The sequence below is a fragment of the Melopsittacus undulatus genome, chromosome 12 (assembly GCF_012275295.1).
Source record: "Melopsittacus undulatus isolate bMelUnd1 chromosome 12, bMelUnd1.mat.Z, whole genome shotgun sequence".
NCBI classification, from domain to species: Eukaryota; Metazoa; Chordata; class Aves; order Psittaciformes; family Psittaculidae; genus Melopsittacus; species Melopsittacus undulatus.
Window position 1 is genome coordinate 21,108,837 of NC_047538.1, and position 18,668 is coordinate 21,127,504.

Sequence of the window (18,668 nt, forward strand, 5' to 3'; positions counted from 1 at the left end):
TAAACCAGCTAGTCATGAAAACAGACTCTTCAGCTCCAGCATGGCCGTCTGCATTGCCGACTGCAAGTGTTAATTGACAAGTAGCATTTAAGCATGACAACGCAGAGAAGGCATGGAGCCTGCCCTCCGCCCGGACCGTGTCTGCTGCGCACCCACAAGTCGGGCTTCCCCGTTACTTCCTTGGTCATCAGCTCTGTATCCAACCCCTTCCCTGCTGGCGCAGGTCTGGGGTCCCGACCGCCAGCGCCAGCGCCAACCGAACCGCGTCAAGCAACTCCCGCGCTCTAGCCGCCACTGGCGCGCTTTCTGACAGGCCAGCTCTCCCTACCCCGCTCTGATTGGCTTCAGGCCCCCACGGCCCCGCCCCCTCTTCGTGCTCATTGGTTACTCCCTCACATAGACTCCGCCCCCCTCGCCGCGCGGCCCGTGCCTCAGGAGTGATGCGCTCCCTCCTCAGTTGTCCTTCGCCGGCCGCCGTAGCTCAGCCCGTACGTGGCAGCGGGGCCGTGCCGGCCTATGAGCGGCGGCCCCGTGCCCCGGAAGGGGCGTGGCGGGAGCCGGAAGCTCCCCCTCCCTGTCGCGCCGCTCGGTGCCCGCTGCCGCTGGGCTCCGCCATGTCGCCGGTGCGGGCGGTGCTGGCGCTGCTGGCCGCCATCGCGGCCCCGGCTGCCGCCTACTTCGTCAGCATCGACGCGCACGCCGAGGAGTGCTTCCTGGAGCGGGTGCCGTCCGGCACCAAGATGGGGCTCATCTTCGAGGTGGCCGAGGGAGGCTTCCTGGACATCGACGTGGAGGTGAGGGCCCAGCGCCGCCTGTGGGGTGGGGAGGCCGGGGCAGCGCCCGGTGTGGGGCGGACGGCGGTGGTCACACCGGCCGGGGGGTTCCGTGGGGTTCCGGCTCGTTGGGGGGCTCCCTGCGTGCTCACCGGGCCCCCGCCGTGGTACGGGCGGCAGAGGAGCGGTAGAGGAGCCGCCTTGATGGGCTGCGTTCCCTAAGGCCGCTGGTGCCGTTCCTGCCCCCAGGGCTGTGCTCGGGGGGGTTCCTGCGGTACCCGGCTCGGTATGGACTTGTCACATTAAACACTTCGGTGGGAAGGACGAACAGGATTTCTCTGTGTAAGAATGTGGTGCTTGTTCTGTTCCCCCTTGAGTCGAAAGGCGCTGGCTTTAATCGGGCTGATTGCCATCTTGAGAGGTGTAGGTAGGTCCTTAGTGAGGTATCAGATCAGAACAGTAAATAAGGATTCCTTTCATCTTGGTGAGGAGCAGAGAGTTGTTTGTTTGGGATAACTTAAACCTGAGAGTTGTTGCTGGGAGTGAGTATAATGGCTGTAAGTGACACATGGCTCTAACACGGGGCAGACAGGAAGAGGAAGCAAATCCCATTCAAATGGCTCCGGTGGAAGCTCAGCAGCAGAGCTTGGCCTGCTGAAATGGAAGCTTCGGAGTTGCAGTGATGCTGAACACTCATAATCAATGCAGTATCCCATTTGGAATGGTCACTGCAACAGAGCACAACTGTGTGCCTAAAGTAGTGCTGATGTGTGGGAGAACGTCTTTTCCTTCAGACATCAGCAATGAGGATTCTTCTGCAGTTGTTCTTTTAGCAAACAGCCAGGGTTGTATGTAACTTGTGGTTTACTTGTTCTTGAATGCTTCTTATCTTGCCTGTGTAATCTTGGACAATGAGAGAGGCTTTTGTGTGACTTTCTTTACCAAGAAGCTTATTACAAAGATTTATGTGCAGGAAAAGGCATCACTGTCTTTGAGTTGTGGGAGGGAAAGTACGAAGAGTGCCAAACCAGATTACCCATGGTGTTGGTCATTCTGACTGGGTCACATCAGCACATGCATGCAGTGTTGTAAGGGTGTATTTAAACCCACTTTATTTCAAGTCAAACCTATGACACTTTGTTTTCCCCAGATTACAGGGCCTGATAATAAAGGAATTTATAAAGGTGATCGAGAGTCCAGTGGAAAATACACGTTTGCTGCCCACATGGATGGAACTTACAAGTTCTGCTTTAGCAACAGAATGTCCACCATGACTCCCAAGATAGTGATGTTCACTATTGATATTGGAGAAGCTCCAAAGGGGCAGGACATGGAGACAGAAGGTGAGGAAGACTTCTGGAAAGGAATTGGCTCTGGCTTGGGAGCTATTCCCTACATGCATGGCTTCTGAACTTGAGTAGGAATCTCAGAATTGCTGTTTCTCCAGGCTCCCTAGTTGGGTGTTCTCTTGCACAGCTAAAATTTGGGTGCTTTTAGACCTCTTTACATGGTTTAATGCAAAAAATCACCAGAGAATCACTTGGCCATCTGCAGAAACTAACACCTTCCTCCTTTAGTCCTTTCATTAGTTTCATTCTCTTGTTTTTAGTTTGCTCAGCAGTACATAGGCCTTAGTTGAGTTCTCTGATAAATGTGCTAATATACATTTTTTCTCTTAGCTGTATAAATGAGTGTTTTATCTGCAGCCTTTTGTCCTGTACTTGTGTTCATCTCTTACACTTTCCTCTAGGTGGTGGAGATACCTGGGATGGTATGTGTACTGCTTTTTGAAAGCTCATTAGCATCTTGTCTTTGGCATATGTTTATTCACTAACAGCTAACGTTTGCTTTTCTCTGTAACATTGGTTTGTAGCATGAGAATGTCTTTAATAAACTACATTGAAGGTCTGATTCTGAGCAATGCTGAGCACCTGCAAGCTTCCATCGAGAGGTTTACATACTTATCAACACTTGGGATCAGGTCCTTGAACTGTCTCTGACAGCTTGTCTTAAGGAGGTGGGAGTTTTGGATGAAATGAAACACTGAACATCCAAGAACATTGGATATTTTAGAGTGTGTTTGCTTTATATTGCAAAAGTAGATGTTGAGTAATTGAGGACTTCTGGAAGCAATAAGCTTCTGTTAGGTTATGAAGTATCAGTAACATTACAAGGGGAAACACTTGAAACTTGCCATTTGCTGTAAAAGAAATAAGTGAATGTGGGTAACAAGTTACAAGGGTTTATTTAGCAATCACTAGCTAGGAAGGCAGTAAGGTCTTGTTTTCTGTTTTGGCAAGTAAATAACTGCGCATTGAGTGCTTGATATCACTTAAAAAGTAACAAATCCCTAACTTTTATTCTTTTAAAGACTCAGTTATAGCTGTTATTGAGTCTGGATTCAGCTGTTGCATAGAACATGAATGCAGCTTTCATTTTTAAGGCACTCCTGGAGTGTGTTTTTTGGAGTGGGTTTAAACAGTCCTTGTGAGTGTAATTTTTCTCTTACTAATAAACTGCACTTACTGCAATGACCATGAAAATAAGGGATTGATGATATTAGCAGGATGAGTGTGGTTTATACAACTATTTAGGGTTTAACTGTAACTTGTATGAGTGTTATTTTCTGCTCCTCTTTTTGACTGTTCCCCATGAGGTGTGTGTTTTGAAGAGCTTTATTTGCAGATTGTGATCTGAAACAATTTGTAAATAAAGCAGCTTCAAAGTCAGGTGTGTCCCTTCAGTGGGAAATATGCTGGGTTTTGTGACTGTAAGAGCTGTTGGTCCAGGGCATGTTGGTGGGATGACATCTTGAACTTCTCTTGGTGCTAGAAGTGACTTGAATAACTTTAAAGTGGACAGTTCTGTAAGCATGAATGTACTTAAGAGATCCTGTGATTGACAGGCAAATCACTAAATCTTAACTCTCTGATCCTTCCATTTGCTGAGCTGTCTCAAGCTAGTTTTCTGTTCCTGGTTTGATGTTTTCCTCCTCTTCTGCTTTCACACCACACCAGAACCTGAAGCCAGTCCTGCCCTCTGCCAGGCCCCTTTGGCATTGTTTCTGCTGAATGCTGTGCTTCAGCTAGACTGGAAGATCACAAGATGTGATATGTTGCTTCAAAAAGTGTTCTCCTTTTGCCAGCATCATGATCTTAAGCTAAACTCTGTCGTTCCATTTATTTTGCAAGCTTAACAGCTAGGAAAATCTGTGATGTTCAGATAATTTGCTTGGGATATGTTGGACGAGATTGGCAAAATTGATACTAGTGTGTGGTATTGATTTTATATGTTCTTATGTTCTATTTTTCTGGAAGAGTATGTGCATACTGGTCTGTACTGATTCTAAATTGTGTCTTGTGTTTCCTGGTCAGATGTGGAGGAAGATGCTTCCCCACCTACTAAATACCATAGGGACGTGTTAGGAAAAGTGATGCTATGAAAACTAAACTGTTCCTTTGCTGGAAGGATAAAAAGTTTCAGCTGTACAGACTGCATTTTTCTGCCACAGGAAATGAAGTTTTAACTGTTCACAAAGTCTAACAAACTGTTTTTCTATGTCAGTAACACCTTTTCTGATGTTTCTGGAATTATTCTGCAGCTCATCAGAACAAGCTAGAAGAGATGATCAACGAGTTAGCAGTGGCCATGACGGCTGTAAAGCATGAACAGGAGTACATGGAAGTTCGTGAAAGAATACATAGAGCAAGTACGTGTCCTTGATTTAAATGCTTTCTCCACTCTCAAGGGAATTCATAGAATGTGGCTTAAAGCAAGTCCATGAAAGCTGTTCCAGGAAAAACACTTAGACCAAGTTCTGAAGGCCCTGCCCCTACAGTTCAGAATGTAGTTGGTGTTGCAGTCATCTGTAAGTTGGCTCACCCCTCATGTAATAAAGATTGTTGTGCACATTATCTTTGCTTAGTTGGTGCAGATTCTCCAGTTCTTTGAATGGCATGTTCATGCCAATGTGGGCAATGCTGGTTCCCAGGGATAGACTAATAGAGGTGCTGCTGTCTATGTCCAAAGCTGAGGTTGGCTAAAACATCTGCTTGCATAGTAAGCTCTTTGGAAAAACACACTCAGTGTCAAATCTCATCTCTAAGCCTGCAGAGTCTTTCTATGCCACTTGCAGTGAGTGATACAAATACCTGTGGTTTATGTGCAGTGTTCTGATGACAAAATGTGTTTTCAAGTTGTTTTAAATGCTTTGCTACTTACTACATTTTTTATCTCTTTTCTCCCCACAGTTAATGACAACACAAACAGCAGAGTGGTTCTTTGGTCATTCTTTGAAGCTCTTGTACTAGTTGCCATGACACTGGGACAAATCTACTATCTGAAGAGGTTTTTTGAAGTCCGAAGGGTTGTTTAAGAGTACTTTTCTGGTCCTGGATTTCAGTTCACTGTCTACCAAACATCTTGGTCACAAAAAGAGTCATTTACTTTCTGAACCCTCTTTACTGAACTGTAAAACTTGCTTTTGTTCCTTCCTAGTTAAAAAAGAATTGGTTTTATATATCTTCTGTAGCATAAGCTGTGCTGAAATCTTGTCACTTAATTGGCATAACTTTTTTCACTTCAAATCTGCCTACTCTGTGTGCTAAGCAAGGTCCAAGCAAGCTGCAAATGCTGTAATCCACTGTAGTAACAAGCACCATGGATGTCTTTTCTAACTCTTTGCCCTGTTTTCCTGAGTACTTGCAGTTCTATCTAAGGAAACGGTACAAGGCCCTAACATGACTGTTTTGCAATTTTGGCATCTCTAACCCTGCAATAGGTGTTAAAAATGAGAATAATCCCTTTTTGCTTATGTAAACTGCCAAGAAGAGTGATTGGAACTTTATTCTGATAATGAACAGAGGATGGATGACCACTTCAATCTAGTATTCATGCCTAGTTGCTATTTAAAAGTCTTCAGTAACCACTCTTGATGTAATCATTACATCAGGTTATTCCCAAAGTTTAACTAGCCAATATGAAAAGTTATTTTATCCTCTCATGATCACGTTCATCAGACGGTTTTGTTTGACTCTTTCCCAGGTTTTATGTCAAAGCCAATTGTGTGCAGTGTCTTGGCAGGCCATGGTTAACCCTTTGGTTTTTGCAGGCCCAAATCTTAGATGGTTGGTGCCAATGGGGAACGCGTTCTTGTTCAGGAAACCTGGATTCCTGGTGCGAAAGGGTTAACGATCCTGGGAGTCTATTGCGATGCTATGCAGCCCTTGTCTTTAAGTTAAGGCAGCCTCTGCCCTTCTCTCACCCTGATGCTGTAACCTCTGGTGTGTTTTCTTTTCCAGGCACGTGTAGATTTGGTTTTGTACAAAGTTTCTTTCCTCCTTATGATGATTGGTTTAAACCTTCAAGCAGCGTCTGACGTGGGTGCTGAGCCAGGATTACGTTGTGACTGATGTATATTAGTTGTAATCATTTTGGGGGGGGCGGGCTGGGGTCTTTTCCAGGGGGGAGCCTCTACAAGTAACACACAGCAGTTTTGTACGATTAATTTAAGATTTGTTACAGGTTTTCATGTTCCAGGTGAAGCTTTTCCAACCTCGGGCAACCACTTGCAGCAGTTCCTCAGAGAAGGTGGCTCTGACACCTTAGCGCGACTGTTGTGTGCCAATATTTTTGTGTAGAACACGTCAAATTGAATTCAAAGGTGTACATTTAAAAATGGCTCGTGAAGAGAAATCTGACCCAGGTTCGAGAATAAACAAATTCTTTAAAAAAATAACCTTTTTTTTCTTGTTTTGATTTTAAAAAGTACCTTTTAACACAAAGCTTTTATTATGTATTTCTGAGGTTATCAGGAATTCATCCACACTCCAGCCCCTGTTGTGGGCAGGCAGGAGAAATGGCAGCTGATTCTAAATCGACTGCTTTGCTGCTGCTTCAAGCCACTGAGTGTCACAGCCCTTCTAATCTCCGGCAGCAGGAATTCAGAGCATTGCAGATTGGTTTGGGATGAAGAGGCCTTAAAGCTCATCCAGTTCCAAACACTGCTATGGACACCTTCCACTGGAGCAGCTGCTCCAAGCCCCTGTGTCCAACCTGGCCTTGAGCACTGCCAGGGATGGGGCAGCCACAGCTTCTCTGGGCACCCTGTGCCAGCGCCTCAGCACCTTCATATTGAAGAATTCCCTGTATTCCTTGTAATCTAAATCTGCCCTTTATCAGGTTCAAGCCATTCCCCTTGGCCTGTCCCTACAGGCCCTTGTCCCAAGCCCCTCTCCAGGTTCCTGCAGCCCCTTCAGGCACTGGAGCTGCTCTCAGGTCTCCCCTTCAGGAGCCTTCTCTTGTCCAGGCTGCTCCATGGCCTCCTCTGGACTCGCTCCAACAGCTCCGTGTCCAACCGGGTCCTTCCCCAGAGCGCAGCAGAGGGGGACAATCCCCTCCCTCCTTCCCCTGCCTCGGACGGGGCTCTCACTGAGGTAAAACCCCCGGTCCCGGCCGCTTAGGGCTGCTGGCAGCGGAACCGAGGTGCAGCGGAACCAAGGTGCTGCGGAACCAAGGTGCTGCGGAGCGTGTTTCCGGTCCGCCCCGGCAGGGAGCGGCCGTGCGGCGGACACGGCACCGGTGCCCGTCCAAGATGGAGGCGGTGACTGAGGGGAGCTGGGAGGCGCTGCCGGTGGCGCTGAGCCCGGGCTTGCTGCAGGCGCTGCGGGAGCTCGGCTTCGGCCGCATGACCCCGGTACAGGTGAGCGGGGAACGGGGAACCGGTTCGGCCGCATGACCCCAGTGCAGGTGAGCCGGGAAGGGGGAACCGGTTCGGCCGCAGGGCGGAGCGGCCGGTGGCTCCCCTGAGGTAATCCATGGCGCTGTGGGGATGCAGCCTGGTGAGAGCCACTGCGGCCGTTCAGCTGCTCATGTGCTGCCTCTGCGTTCTCTCTGTTGCAGTCCGCGACCATTCCACTCTTCATGAGCAATAAGGATGTTGCTGCGGAAGCGGTGGGTGATTTTTCCTGCTCAGTTCGCTGGTTGTTGTAGCTGAGGGGAAACTGAGGCGGATTTCCCCTCACAGGTCACGGGCAGCGGTAAAACACTGGCGTTTGTAATCCCCATACTGGAAATCCTCCTCAGACGGGAAGAAAAACTAAAGAGAATGCAGGTAAGATAGAGCTGCTCTGTTCTGGGTGTGTTTTAATGGTGGATCAGTAAGGTTGGAGGTCTACAGGGAAGGTATCACTATGGAAGATTGCACACATGTAACGTGACTGTGTGTTCAGCTCCTGGGTATAACTAACAATGAACTGCTTAAAACTTGAATATTGGGCTGCTTTCTTGGCACTTAGCTGCTTATTCGACATTATCAGAACATCAAAGTGATTATCAAAAGACTTTTCTGAGCTGTTAGGAAAATGGCTTAAAATACTGAGTACAATGAGGTACTGCAAGCACGTCTTTGAATGCTTTTGAGTGTCCATTCAGTTTTAGTGTATAGAGAACTTGCAGTGTTGTTTGCTGTTAAATAGCATTACTGGACTCTGCTCTTTGTGCAGAGGTGTTCTGGACATTGCTGTAATGCCTTTTTCATATGTTTTGTGTTATTCTGAACAGTTTATTGTATTTCTATGAAAATGTTTTGTCTAAAACTAGGATCATAATCATGGTGCATGTTTGTTTGAAAGGGAGAATTTTGCCCCAAGCTTCCTTCTAGCCTGTTCCTTTCCTTACATTCCTGTTGTTTGTTTGTGCAGGTTGGGGCTATAATTATCACACCAACACGAGAACTGGCTATTCAGATTGATGAGGTGCTGTCGCATTTCACAAAGCACTTCCCCAGGTTCAGGTGAGTGAGCTTCAGGCTCTGTGCCTTTTTCCTTTGGGCTTCTGGCATTCATAAACCAGTAAAAAATGACCAAAGTCTTTCTGTTTTCTTGTTTTAGTCAGATCCTTTTAATTGGTGGTAGGAATCCCATAGAAGATGTTGAAAAGTTTAAAGAACACGGGTGAGTTGCTTGTCAGTCATTTCTATCATTGCCTTGTGGATGTTGGCTGTAGGGTTTTCAGTCACAGTTTTGGTACTGCTGATGCTAAAGTTTGAAGGTACTGCATAAGTATGCTGAGGAAATGAGGGCTTCTTTCCCTTGAGGGAGATGTGCCATCCTGAGGCAATGGGAAAGGATGGTGTGTGAAATCAGAGCCATTTGTGTGTTGTTTGGGTGAAGGACAGCATGCAGTGTGGTGAGCTGAAAACTGTCTTCACTAAATATTTCAGCTGCTGCTTTCCTGGCAGTGTTGTACTAGCAATAGGCTCCAGTGAGGAGGGAGTCTCTGCTGGTGGATGTTTCTGAAGCTGGTGCTGATACTGATGATGTTTTGAAGCAAATGTATTTTCTATGATGAAGCTTTTTGCACAGAGGAATCCAAGATTTCTCCTACCTGACAGTTCCTTTCCATAGTTACTGGTTATATTCTAAACTTCTCTTACCACAGATTGTTTGCTTTCACCTGAGCATTTTCCTCCCATCTCCACTATCTGAAAGGCACTGAAATATCAATACAGTTACAAGTGACAAATGAAATTGTTTTATTGAAGAATGCAGCCAACTTTAGCACTGGTTTGTGATGTGATAATGATGTTGGCAGCTCCCCAGAGTCCTCACCTTGCACAGTTACAAAACTGCTGTGTGTTTTGTTCACCAACAGTGGGAACATCATTGTAGCTACCCCGGGTCGCCTGGAGGACCTGTTCAGAAGAAAGGCTGATGGGCTGGATCTGGCAAGTTGTGTGAAGTCTCTTGATGTGTTGGTATTAGATGAAGCAGACAGACTTCTGGATATGGGCTTTGAAGCAAGGTATTGAAATCATACATTCCAGGAACACTTTTGAAGTTTTAGATGAGTTCATATACGATTGATGTGAGCGTGGCCTGTGATGACCTCTGAAGTTAGATTTGTTCAGTTTTGTCCTTTTATCTCTCTTTGCTCCATAAAGCAATTGCTGGTTGGGGGGGAAGAGAATCAGAAGGAGCAGATCTTTGATGAATACAGAGTTTAAAAGTTCTTATTTTCTGATGTATGTTAGCTTGATCATTGTTATTTACACATCAGAATGCCTTAAAATGCTTTAACAAATAAACTTTGATGTCCCTTTTATCCTTCTGTCAAAGTCAGTTAGTTCAATAGAAGATTAGCACTTGATAATGAAATCTTACTTTGTTTATAAACTCTTACTTCTAGTGATTAAACTTCTTTTTGAGGGAAACCTTGGGACAATTATGTTCTACATGTCCTTACTTGCAGTTTAAATGCCATCCTGGACTTTCTGCCCAAGCAGAGACGGACGGGTCTGTTCTCAGCAACTCAGACTCAAGAGGTGGAGAAGCTGGTGAGGGCAGGACTCCGGAATCCCGTCCGCATCTCGGTGAAGGAGAAGGGAGTGGCAGCAAGCAACACACAGAAAACTCCAACACGCCTGGAGAACTACTACATGGTGGGAACCTCTGCTCTGTGATGGTTTCTTGGTCCCTCTCCTCCTGGCTCTATCCATAAGTCTTGCCCAGATAGGATCACATTAGTAGAGGAATTGGAAGTCTCCAAGATGCAAAGCTCTTATAGGTTCTCCAAAGATCAATCACCAAGCTAAGGAGAAAGATCTAAATTAGCAACTCTGTTTTCTGCTCTGTGAGTTTTGTTTGGCTGTTGTAACTCCAAACTAGCTGCAGCACTGTAGTTCCTTCACCCTGCTCCTAAGGAATGGGGAGAGTTTTTGGCAGTTGCTGAGGGATATTTGAGATACTGCTGCTGAAGGGATGTTGTGGCTGGGGATGGGAAGACTGGGAGCTAAGTGTTTGTTTATAGTTAAAACAAGATATGTAAGAGTAATATCCTGCAGGAGGAACTATGGGAGAGATGATCAGTGTTAAGAAATGACACCTGTAGCCATCTATCAGTGCACAGTGAATGGAGGAAACATGCAGATTGCTTTGTATTGAGTCCATTTATTTACCTCCCTTTTCTTTTGAACTGTGCAGATCTGCAAAGCAGATGAAAAATTTAATCAGTTGGTGCATTTTCTGCGGCAGCACAAACAGGAAAAACATCTGGTCTTTTTCAGGTAATTCTGGGGTTTATTGTGAGAGCCTCTGGTGTTCTAGTACTTACATTCCAGAGCTGTGCCGTGTGTTTGCAAGGACACAACTGGTTTAGAAGTGGTTCGTTTTAATGGCTGTCTTGTACAATGTGGTGTCTAAAAAGAGATTGATCATTGCTTCGTGTCAGGATTTGGTTGAATTTTATTAAGCAAAACATTAATTTGATATGCATTTTTAAAGGAAAGCATTAGAGATGGTTATATGTTAATTATAAAAGCAATGCCACATATATTATAAATAAGCCATAGTATGTATTCTAGAAGGTCTCTGAGCCTTGCAAATGCAGCATAATCTCTCACCTTTATGTCTGTCTGCATCCCCACAGCACGTGTGCCTGTGTGGAATACTATGGGAAGGCTTTGGAATCCTTGATTAAACAAGTGAAAATAATGAGCATTCACGGGAAAATGAAACACAAACGGAACAAGATCTTTACTGAGTTCCGGAAGCTCCCAGGGTAAGAAACGTAATTCCCAGCAGCAGCAGAACTGCTTCCAGTAACATGTGGAAGTTGTCAGTCTCTGAAGTCTGTTATTGAAATGACTGGTGATTTAATGGTGATTTAATAATAGCATGTGTAACAGGGCATTGATCTTTCCTGGTGATGTAAATCCCATTCCTTTTCACAACGTTGGGTACAATTTTAGTTGCAGATACCTTAGAGATTTTGTCTCTTCAAAACCCACGTTTTGTTGCTCATTCTCCAGTGTAGATGCAGAGCACACAGCTGGGGGTGGGCTGGCTCTTTTCAAATGACAGTTTAATGAAACCATGCTTTCTTCTTCCTAGTGGCATTTTGGTTTGCACTGATGTGATGGCCCGTGGCATAGACATTCCAGAAGTACACTGGGTTTTACAGTATGACCCACCTAGCAATGCAAGGTACAACTTCAGCTCTTAAGAACCTTCAATCAACTTGTGGTCATGTTACTGTCTTATTTGGATATAAATTGTGGACATGCAACAAAAGGCTCTTTTCCATGTATTTTAACTTCCATTGTTGTAATTCTCCCTACAACATGCTTAAAGCTTGACACTAATGCACATCCCCCTTGCTTTAGCCCTAACAATCCAGTGGGACTGCTACATGTCTCTCTTTTTTACTTAATCCTCTTGGTTTAAGGCAAAAGTATACAGCACTCTGTATTTTAATTCCCCAAGATTTGCCCTTTTGCTGCCTACCTCTTCAAAACCAGGCTGAGGCCCTGCTGTGAAGTGCTCTCTGTGTTGTTTCAGTGCCTTCGTGCATCGGTGTGGTAGAACAGCACGGATCGGCAACGTTGGCAGCGCACTTGTGTTTTTGCTTCCCATGGAAGAGTCTTACGTTAACTTTCTCTCTATCAACCAAAAGGTTAGTAGAGTTATTCTAATCCAAGGCAGGAAAGAGCAAGGGGACAGACTCACTGATAGGAGTTTAGGTTCACAATTGTAGAACTTGGGGGGATATGCGTAGGTAATGCACAAATAAGAGCTGCTTTTCTGATGTATTTTAGCATATGCTCTATGCTTGATTATCATTATTTACACATCAGAATGGCTTAAAACACTTTAACAAAGAAGCTTTGATGTCCCTTTTTCTCTCAAAGTTAATTAGTTCAACAGAAGATTGGCAAATACCTGTTAGGATTGTTCCCAGTGTTACCTATTGAGTTTGTATGATGGAGTAAGTGTAGGAGTAGATAGATAGGAAGGGCTTTTGATTTCGAAGGGTGTGTAGATTGAGCCCTTACAGAAGGACAGCACTGGTTAAACACTCCTGCCCCCAGCAGTGTATGCTGCACACTGTTTAACTCTGGTCATTTCATGTGTTTGTGGGATTACTTGTAAACATTCTCTGGAGCCTGCTAATGAGAAAAGAGCTTGATAAGGGTGAAATGAGCTTGTGGCCTGTCTCCAGCTGTGGTGTGTGAACTGCCCTGCTAGGATAAGTGAAGGGTGTGTTAGGCTGAATGCTGAACTCATGTCAAAGTGACCACATAGAAGGGGGCTCAGAGCTGACTGAAGATCAACAGGGGAAGAAATGTGTGTTCAGAGCTTCACAGCACATTTTAAATCATTCCACTAAACTCTTCCTTTGGTTTTGTGTTTCTTGTCTGGTTTTCAGTGTCCCATGCAGGAAATGAAACCACAGACAAACGTGTTAGATCTTCTCCCAAAACTGAAGTCAATGGCTCTTGCTGACAGGGCAGTGTTTGAGAAGGGGATGAAAGCATTTGTATCGTACGTTCAGGCTTATGCCAAACACGAATGTAATCTCATCTTCCGAATAAAAGGTAATTCCCAGCAGGGGCTGGCATCGGCTCCTGCTCTTTTCAGAACAGTGTTTGGTTTGGGAAGGAACACAGTGTTACTGTCCACAAGCCTCAGCTCCTGATTCCTGTGTCAGATTTACTTCCTGCAGCATCAGATTCTAACAAAACACCCATTTTCCCAAGCAACTTGTTTCTCTTCTTTTAAAGAGACATAATTTATGACATAAGCATAAATGTGATTTCGTATTGTTACTACTATCAAGTCTAGAATGCAAACAATACAATAGGATAATGTTTGGGGTTTTCTAATTGTGACTTCCTAAGTTAAACTATCTTTTTACCCAGTGGGAAACTGACTGTATAATCCTTACTTTCACAGATCTGGATTTCGCAAGTCTTGCCAAAGGTTTTGCGTTGTTAAAAATGCCAAAGATGCCTGAACTAAGAGGAAAATGTTTTCCAGACTTCACTCCAGTCACTGTTAATACAGACTCCATTTCATTTAAGGATAAAAATAGAGAAAAACAGAGGCAAAAGCAATTAGAACAACAAAGAAAAGACAGAGAGGAAAATGGAGGGAAGAAGAAATTCATAAAGAATAAAGCCTGGTCAAAGCAGAAAGCCAAGAGGGAGAAGAAAAAGAAAGTAACAGCTAAAAGGAAGCGTGAAGAGGTAAATTGTGTCCATTGAACTGCCTGTGATCGCTGCAGCATAGGAACATACTTCCAATGCAGAGCACCTGGGGATCTTAGTTTGATGTAGCTGAAGAATGTGACTTTTTAGGACCCTGACAGACAAAGCTTGGAAAAAACAGAGAAGCTTTTTAAAGCCAGCCACTAAAACAACTTCTCAGCCCTCTGATGCTGATCAGTAATGCTGCCTGCAGAGGTAGCATAGCTTTTTCTCCCTGTAAGGTCCAGCAGTATGACACTATGGTGGACAGTACTTGGTTTGGGGTTTTAATTTGCTTTTTTTTCAATTCTCAACAAGAATAACTGAGAGTTAGGTGGTTTCCTAGGTATAAATCAAGTATTATTTCCTACTTGGATAGTTCTGGTATATCAGAGTTGTAAAGTTCTCTTGTGTTCATCTGTATGGAATGAAAACCTTTTGGTGTGTGTTTCATTAGTGTTGTGCTTAATTTGTTGTTTTTCACCTGCCAACAGGGCTCTGATATTGAAGATGAGGACATGGAGGAGTTGCTGAATGACACAAGACTCTTGAAAAGATTAAAAAAGGGAAAAATCAGTGAAGAAGAATTTGAGAAGAGACTAACAAGCAGCCAGAGTAGGCTCAAAGCAGGAACTGTGGCTGACTTAGAGTCTGAAGGTTGACAGTTACTCTAACCACGCTTTTACATTACAATACTGCCTATTTCAATAAAACTGGATTTTATAACAAAACAATGATGCAGAGAACAGAATTGATCTTATTTCTTCATAAGAGACGTGGAGCCCACAGAGACAAACAGAGAAGCCTGTAGTTAAGAACACAGCTAAGAGAACTGCTCTCGCACAGTGCGGCCAAAGCTGCAGGTTGCCATCAGCAGCCTCGTGCCTGTTTTCACTTTGCTTTTTCAGGTATGTACCCCAGAGCTGTAAGTAGCAGCACACCTCAGAATGAGGCTGAATACACCTTAAGGTGTTTTATTTTACAATACCAAAATACTCCACCCATCTTTAAAATAATTTATTTTAGCTCTTTAGAAGCTGTAGTAACTTTGTTTTTAACAGTGGTCCATCCATATAGAACAGGTTGCTTTAAAAATTCAAGAAAGCCAATAATTACATTAATCCTTAGGATGTCCTCTCCTTACCATGTCCATATAACTTGTATCATCCTCCCAGTTCTTAAAACTGTGACAGTCACTGAAGATGATGCATCCTGTACACAGAGTCCTCTTTGTTACAGATAGAGTTTAATAAGTTCATCACTGACAGCTGAGGGAGTTAACACACCGAGGTCTGTAAACAGTAATGTAATGAGTGATGGTGATGTGTAGTCAATCCAGGGATGCTCCTCTGTTAGATTCTGATTTGTTTTCAGAGTGTCTGCTTTGTACTAGAAGGAAATGGAGACAATTGGAAATTAAGATCTCTTTGGGGCAAGAGCGGTGCTGTTGCAGCAGCTGTTTGTGGTAAAACTGAAGCAAGTCAGTTGCTTTAAAATGAGGCACAGGCTGGTGCCACCTCGGTCTCAGCTGTTGTATCTTATTTATAAAGAGCAACTGGTAGTTCTGAAGTGTGTTAACTGTTTTTAGCCCCTTGGTGAAGTAATTTGGATTTCTCTTACCTTAAACTTATCTGGGACGTCCTGCTGATTCAGAGGGAAAAGCCTCACAAACTTGAAACTTTCAGCTACTACATAAAACGGCTTATTCTGGGCTTTGGCACACACAGCAATTTGATTAGTGCCAATCTGTGGAGAAAGAGGGAGAATGACACTGCAGGCTCAGTGCTAGTGTGACATAATACTGCCCAGTCTCCAACTGTACATAGATGGTTACTGGATAATGTCCAAACAGGAGAGTTCTTTTCAGAAAGCATTGAATTCTTCAAAGAAATCAAACTTTAGAAATCTGGAGTTCACAGACCAATGTAATAAACCCACAACCTCCTACCTTGTTGATAATGCCACCACTTTCAACTACTCCTTCAGCACCAACTAACACCAGGTCCACTTTCTCCATAATGTAGCTGTTCAAAGGGAGGAAAGAAATCCAGTCCTTACTGGGTGATATGACAAGTGCCTCACTGAACTGAGCTTCAGATTTATTATAGTTCTTTCTTATGTTTTGGACGTATACTGAGCAGTTATCATTTAGCAAATAGCTTAAGAAGCCCTCAAATGATAACGTGCCTTAATGAGGGAAAAAGTAGCAGCTCAGTTCTTGTTTTAGAAGTGTCCACAAGTTCTACACTCAGGTCTGACTCCTTCTGTCACTCTTAACATGCAAACATCAGATACTTGCTTTGTTCTAATGGTGCACCTAAAGGTGTAACTTGTTCAACTTGTTTGATGACTGTGACAAACCAAGTCATCACTTCTGTGATTTGGACAAGCTTCTAGGAAAGCTACATCTAACACTCAAAATTATGCTGAAAAATATGAAGATTTCATGATCAGATTTACCCAACTGCAGCATCCAGAATCACAGTCACAGGAATGTTCAGCTTCCGCAGGGCTTTGGCCATTTTTTGCCTATGAAAAAACCATGTTTGAAGCTTAGAAGCCTTTTCTTTAAAGACAATGCTAGAAAAATATTGTCTGAAGGACTGAAACCCCTGAGTGCCCATATTCTCTTGCTGGTAGTTTTGGTTTATGATGTACCCTCTAATAGAAAATCAGTTATTGTGTAGAAATTGAAACAGATTAGAATGAACCCACTAAAAGTAAAGAAAGTTTGTTTTACCAGTCAGGAATTTCAGCTCCAGAAAGATGAGTCAGTGAACTATTATGAAGATGACAGATTACCTGAACTGCCTCAGCTTGTCCATCAACAGGGTATTTAATAAACAAGAAATAAAGCATGGGCTGCAGTGCTAGGAGCTGTTTCAGTGAAGCTGGAGAGTCATTATGTACTTTGACTGAACATCAGCAACATGCATTAACCAGCATGCAGGATTTACTACTTCACTCACACAAACCATGTGTGCTTTGAAGAGGGAAGGCCTGCTCTCTTGCTATCAGTAATACACTTTACTTAGGATCTTCAAATGACATTGTTAGTTACTTTTCTATGGTAATATTGATTATTTTAGCCTATTTTTGAAGCAGACCACTAGAAATCAGTTGTCTCCCATCTCCCAAGGAGGTTGCCTGGTATTGACTAAAAGTTTGTAAAGCTCTGAGGAAAACCCAGATAATGTTGTAATTGGAACATTTAGTATGGGAAATAATTTGCCAATATTGGGGTTGTTTTCACTTGTCCAGAATAATGTGATACTGGTGATGGTTACCATTCAAAATGCTGCAGACAGGCCTAGCACCTTTCCTTAAGGTCTAGCCGACTTGATGGTAGCTGTTAACCAAGATAAAACCCAAAAAGTGAGTACTCACCCTGCTTGATCTGGCTGTGATTCAGTGACATAAACACTGAATCGCTTCTTTGCCTCAACAGCTGCTTCTAACACTCTGAGGACCACTCTGGAGTAGGCATGTGTCAATATTCGCTGTCAGAAAACAAAAAGACATCGCTTTCTGTTGGGCTTTGAGAAGCCCTTTACTTGTGCTAATGGTGGCATGGCTTTTACTTCACACAGGTGTCCATCAATGTTAAATAATAATGCCTGTCATGTGTATTCTACAGATCATAGCATAGGAAACTACTCTAAGAGCTGGACTGTATGTGGGCAGCCCTGGTGGGGCGATGATTTAATATTCTAAATGGAAACTTGAAGCTGTGACTCCTCAGCACCTCTTAGAGGCAGAACACGAGATAGACCTGGATTGCATGGAAAGTGATGGGGCAGGGGAAAGATCATAGCATCACAGCAGGGTTTAGGTTGGAAGGGACCCTGTCACAAGCAGGGACACCTTTCACTAAACCAGGATGCTCCAAGCCCTGTCCAGCGTGGCCTTGAACACTGCCAGGAATGGATATCACATCTATCTACGTGCAGAAGCCACCACTAGACAATGCTGCTGTGAACATTAACAACCTTCACTCCCCCTCCCCTTTTGTTTTCCATTGCTGCAAGAACACCAAAGCAAGAGCGACCCTGGCGCTGCCTACTCACAGCACCATCTCTGATGAAAGGATGGCACAGCTTGGCGATCTTATTCCGAGACAGGGACACTTTCCTCAGGAAGATCTCCCCGCGCTCGATCATGATTTCCTTGCACTTGGAGTAGTCCTGGAAGACAGAGCACTGGCTGCTGCAGGCTGCGGTCCCCCCTGCAGGCAGCACGGTGGGGCAGGCAGCAGCTCTTACCGAATACTCCAAGGAGGTGAGGCTGATGAAGCGCAGGAAGAGCTCCCCACCGGAGGACACGGCGACCGAGGAGTCCACCCGGGACAGGGTGTCGATGGCAGCCAGGAGGCTGCTCCTCAGGCCCTGGATGGTCTCCCCTGCGGAGAAGCAGCGATGCCCGGTAAGAGCCCCACCGACACGGGCCTCGCTGCTGGGAGGCTCGGGGCAGAGCTGGGGTGGGGGGAGCCGGACCCACCTCGGTCCTGCTTGAGGAAGCCCAGCAGCGCACGGATGGCGGCCACGGCCGAGGCGACATCGGGGTCGTCCCTGAGCTGCGCCCGGAAGGTCTCGATCAAGTCTGTAGGGAGCGGGGCGCGTCAGTGACCCCCCCCTGCCCTGCACCCCGCACCCGTTACCGTTCGTGCTCATGGTCCCCCCGCTCCGTTCCCCTGCCCCGCACCCCGCTCCCGTTCGTGCTCATGGTCCCCCAGCTCCGCTCCCCCGCACCCTCCGCACCCCGTTCCCGTTACCGTTCGTGCTCATGGTCCCTCCGGTCCGGTCCCCAGCCCGCCCCGCCGGCGCGCGTGGGCGTGGCTTCGCCGGAATGACGTCACACGTTCGGCTAACGTC

General features: G+C 45.1%; 3 protein-coding genes across 4 annotated transcripts; 2 read left to right on the forward strand and 1 right to left on the reverse strand.

Annotated features, from left to right (window-relative positions):
* Positions 1–548: 548 nt before the first annotated feature.
* On the forward strand, positions 549–6,510 carry TMED2 (transmembrane p24 trafficking protein 2). Its single transcript, XM_005145122.4, has 4 exons — positions 549–794; positions 1,924–2,116; positions 4,375–4,482; positions 5,024–6,510. The coding sequence occupies exons 1-4, from the start codon at positions 615–617 to the stop codon at positions 5,146–5,148; spliced, it is 606 nt and encodes a 201-aa protein (XP_005145179.1). The 5' UTR covers positions 549–614; the 3' UTR covers positions 5,149–6,510.
* Positions 6,511–7,323: 813 nt separating this feature from the next.
* Positions 7,324–14,531, forward strand: DDX55 (DEAD-box helicase 55). The gene is made up of 14 exons (XM_005145121.4): positions 7,324–7,473; positions 7,674–7,724; positions 7,798–7,884; positions 8,474–8,565; positions 8,663–8,725; positions 9,426–9,575; positions 10,023–10,212; positions 10,754–10,836; positions 11,199–11,330; positions 11,663–11,755; positions 12,110–12,224; positions 12,978–13,146; positions 13,505–13,797; positions 14,292–14,531. The coding sequence occupies exons 1-14, from the start codon at positions 7,366–7,368 to the stop codon at positions 14,457–14,459; spliced, it is 1,794 nt and encodes a 597-aa protein (XP_005145178.2). The 5' UTR covers positions 7,324–7,365; the 3' UTR covers positions 14,460–14,531.
* Positions 14,532–14,803: 272 nt separating this feature from the next.
* On the reverse strand, positions 14,804–18,633 carry EIF2B1 (eukaryotic translation initiation factor 2B subunit alpha). 2 transcript variants are annotated; one of them, XM_034068371.1, is made up of 9 exons: positions 18,569–18,633; positions 18,295–18,396; positions 18,060–18,196; positions 17,865–17,981; positions 17,185–17,297; positions 16,258–16,326; positions 15,746–15,821; positions 15,418–15,543; positions 14,804–15,186 (listed from the first exon to the last, which is right to left on the reverse strand). In XM_034068371.1, the coding sequence occupies exons 1-9, from the start codon at positions 18,579–18,581 to the stop codon at positions 15,031–15,033; spliced, it is 909 nt and encodes a 302-aa protein (XP_033924262.1). In that variant the 5' UTR covers positions 18,582–18,633; the 3' UTR covers positions 14,804–15,030. The 2 variants fall into 2 exon arrangements, with proteins under 2 accessions (XP_033924262.1, XP_033924263.1); XM_034068372.1 differs by lacking the exon at positions 18,569–18,633 and adding an exon at positions 18,455–18,476.
* Positions 18,634–18,668: the final 35 nt, after the last annotated feature.